The sequence below is a fragment of the Asparagus officinalis genome, chromosome 3 (genome assembly GCF_001876935.1).
Source record: "Asparagus officinalis chromosome 3, Aspof.V1, whole genome shotgun sequence".
Lineage (NCBI taxonomy): Eukaryota > Viridiplantae > Streptophyta > Magnoliopsida > Asparagales > Asparagaceae > Asparagus > Asparagus officinalis.
In genome coordinates this window covers 89945699-89949791 of record NC_033796.1, presented here as the reverse complement: position 1 = coordinate 89949791, position 4093 = coordinate 89945699, and the positions used below count along the sequence as shown (strand labels likewise).

The 4093-nt window shown below is 39.5% G+C and overlaps 1 protein-coding gene across 1 annotated transcript; it reads right to left on the bottom strand.

Moving 5' to 3' along the window:
• On the bottom strand, positions 1615-3753 carry LOC109832377 (chlorophyll a-b binding protein 5, chloroplastic-like). The gene is made up of 3 exons (XM_020399762.1): positions 3617-3753; positions 3152-3497; positions 1615-1920 (listed from the first exon to the last, which is right to left on the bottom strand). Exons 1-3 carry the CDS (start codon positions 3751-3753, stop codon positions 1615-1617), a joined length of 789 nt encoding a protein of 262 aa, XP_020255351.1.

Genomic DNA, 4093 nt, shown 5'->3' with positions numbered 1-4093 from the left:
AGAAAATAAATCTACTCTACAAATTAACGTGCAAAAAGAAATAAAAAGATAAGAAAATAAATCTACACTACAAGCATGAATTTAAATCTAACTAATAAGAAATAATAAATAAATTACTAAAAAGAAATAAAAGAGAAAAGAAATACAAACCTTCAAATTGCTCTTCATCTCCATCCTCATCATTCAACAAAGAGGAGAAAGAACAAATTTAAAGAGGAGAAAAATTATTATTATTAATTGCAACTAAAGTTACAATTTTTGGAAGGCCTTCTCAATTAAGAATAGCCCTCCTCTCCAAATAGAGTTTTAAAAATTTTCACACCCCTAACCCCTCACTCTTTACCCCTATTTATAGTAAACATCAGTGAATGAGAGCTATTGGATCGAAATCTTATCCAAAAACATTAATTTTCAGCCTTTGATTCGTAACAAACTACTCAGTGTATCGATACCAGCATCGATAGGGGTATCGATGCTGGCATCGATACAGGCATCGATGCGGGCATCGATGCCTGCCTCTCTTCTGTTGCTGTCCGCAGAATCCATTGTTGTTTGCTTTTGGGATTTGGACTTTGGGCTTTGCTTGACTTTTGGGCTTGGATATTTTTTTTCTTTTGGGCTTTTGGATAATTTTTAATCAATGGGTTTTTGTTGAGAGATTGGAGTTTGGGCTCTTATTCTTCATTAACCTGCAATTAAAGATAAAAGCAATTATTAGTGGTATATTTATTCATATAAAATAGATAATGAGGGTATAAAATTATAATAAAATGTGATTATCATCTACGCCTTGGAATATTAGGAACAAAGCTTTTTTGTCTCTTTTTCTGACTTCCTTCAGCTCACTCTTCTGTGTGGCGGTGAGAGCTGCTTCTGTTGCAGGTGATTTTGGTTCAGTGTAGTCATTCTCCACGAGCTCCCACAAGTCTTGCGAGCCGAGCAAGACTTTCATCTGGATACTCCAGTTGTCGTAATTGGTCTTCATCAGCTTCGGAATCTGTGGCTGGATCATGTTCGCCATCTCGTACACGAGCACTTCGATTGGCCCGGCTAGATCGAACGAGGCTCTGATACCACTTTGATGGAATTTATGGACCCGAAAAGAGGCTTTGAATAAAAACTCTTGGACAATGGAGGAGTTAACAAAAATATATTTGATTCAAATAAGGGAGTACAACTTTCTCACAAAAGACTACACGTCTCTTTCTTTTACAAGTTACTCTCACACCTACACACTAGTACACTAGCTTTCTTTCCTACAAGCTATTCTTCACTCTCCTCTACTTCTTTCTCTTCTTTTCACTTTGCTTCATTGATTGCTTCCAACCAAATGAAGGGGAACTCATATATATAAGTGTGGTAGATCTTTCTAGAAACACTTTATTCATGAAGGCTTGACTCCTTGAGATATTTCAAGAAGAATGGAGAAATATTGCTGACATTTAACAGTATCATCCTATTTTGATTACTGCTCTGATTTTATCAATAGAAGTCCCAACAATAAAGTCATACATTAAGATGACAGAAACGAAGATACAACGACCAAACTTATCGTCAACTGTTACACTTTTCTTCATACTGTTACACCTCGTTCATCTGAATTCATCATCAAATTCATTTTCCAGGAACAAAGTTGGTAGCATAAGCCCATGCATTGTTAGCAGTTGGGTTATCCAAGTGATCAAACAAGTTCTCTATTGGTCCCTTTCCTGTAACAATTGCCTGCACAAAGAATCCGAACATTGAGAACATCGCCAACCGTCCATTCTTGATCTCCTTCACCTTCAACTCTGCAAATGCTTCAGGATCATCAGCAAGACCCAAGGGGTCAAATGCTCCCCCTGGGTAAGTCGCGTCGAGTCCCTCTCCTAATGGACCTCCCCCAACTCTGTATCCTTCAACAAAGCCCATTAAGACAACCTGGCAACATAAGAGAGATTAGTTCGATATTTTGTTATATTGTTGGGCAAGTATCTGACAGTGTCTTTGCAGATTGCACGTCTGTACCTCAAAATTTCTCATGTTTTGGACTGATATATCCTTAGTTTTGTTTTACAGCACTTTCGCACCCAACAAAATTTTTTTTTCCGTTTACTTGCTGGCGTTATTTCATAGAATTAAAAGACTGAGTTACTCTTAATAAGTACAAATAACCTTTTCATTCCTATTGTTTCCTCGTGAAATTGCTCATCCCTTGTCTGAAATATGGGTGAAATTTTCTCAATTTTGGCCAAGTAAACATATTAATCTACAACATAACTTTATTACAATTTTGAAGGGATTGCACACATTTGGCAGCACTATTTGAGCACTTGGGCTAATTATTGGGGGGAAAATGATGTTTGGATTGCTAGGATTGATTAATTAATGAGGGAGAAGATCAAAATTTTCTTTTGTATATCATCAACAGAAATTAAACTATAATTAACTTGTTATTCGGGTCTGTTAAGGGGTATTCATATCCAAAGACAATACGTATAAATCACATCCTTGCGAGATACCCCAAGGCACAAGGTACAAACTTACAACAATTAAAAGAGCTATTGTGTGTTAAAGTTCTGTTATTGCAACCTAGTATATATAAATGTAAAATTTGAAATCAAAGTATATAAGGAAGAAAATGGGCTAGAATCAGTGGCGGAGCCAGGATTTTTAACATATGGGGTCCTAAAATTATTGATAATGTAGATTTTACGCACAAATTATTTTAATGACAAACTATAATTTAAAAACACATATGAGGTCCAAAAAAATCGTGAAAATATGCAGCCCAGCAGACTCGAACTCTGGTGGATTACAGGGGTCCTGGAGTGTTAAACCACTGGGCCGTTGCTGCACTTATGTTTTTTATATGTAATATCTGGTACATATTTAGATTTTACTGGGGTCCTAGGACCCCATTGGACTCAATGTAACTCCGCCCCTGGCTGGAATGTCCCTACAGGGTCTCGGCTGGTGTGTTCACTGACGTCACAGACATCTGGACCACTACAAACTAGGTTACCAACATATATAAGATTATAGCCAAAGATTTGAATGTGTGTTACATCAGAGACACCAACAGTATCGTGGAGGGACAGGCTACAAAAAGTTTACTGATACAAGTGTCAACAGCCTTGAACTTTCAGACCAAAATGTTAATTTGAAATACCTGACATGCCCAGATAGCAAGAATACTCTGAGCATGGATCAAGTTAGGGTTTCCCAAGTAGTCAAGACCGCCTTCGGAGAAGATTTGTGAGCCAGCCTTGAACCAGACTGCTTCGCCAAACTTGACTCCATTTTTGGCGAGGATTTCTGGGAAGACGCATCCAAGAGCGCCCAGCATTGCCCATCGGCAGTGGATCACTTCGAGCTCACGGTACTTGGCAAAGGTCTCTGGGTCAGCAGATAGGCCGGCAGTGTCCCAGCCATAGTCACCAGGGAACTCTCCGGGGAGGTAGGAGGGGGTCTGCTCTGAGAATGGGCCTAGGTATTTTGGACGGTCTGGTCCGTACCTGATATGTTAAAATTTCAATTAGTAGTGTGTTTTTTTCGCATCTATATTGCTGAAAATCTTGTTTAGTATCTAATCATACATGCGAGAATTTCTTCAAAACATTACTAATTTTGTTACCAGATGCTCTGGGGAGCACTGTTGACAGTCCGACGCATGGTGAAGCGGCCATTGCCAGTGGGTCCCACCTTGCGAGCAAGCTCGTTGGGGGTCTTGAGAACGGCCTGGCCAACGAAAGAGGATGCAGAGGCTGCCATTGGATTTTGAGCTTGGGATGGTAGAATGAATTACAGAGCTCTTGAGTAAGTTATGTGAAAACGGCGAAGGAATTATGAAAAACGTGAAAATAACCCAAAACAGACTCCACCACACCCTGGTGTGGTATCTGCCATGGGTGTGGCAGAATCTGCCCTGTCTATCATGGGTGTGGTCTGCGTCACACCCTGGTGTGGCAGAATCTGTCCTGTCTGCCATGGGTGTGGTCTGCGCCACACCCTGGTGTGGCAAACTCGTTTTTAGAATCCTAATCTATTTGGGCTTGTGTTTTGTTATAAATAGAACCATGTTTTTTAGGGTTTCTTAAGGAGAGAATTAGCA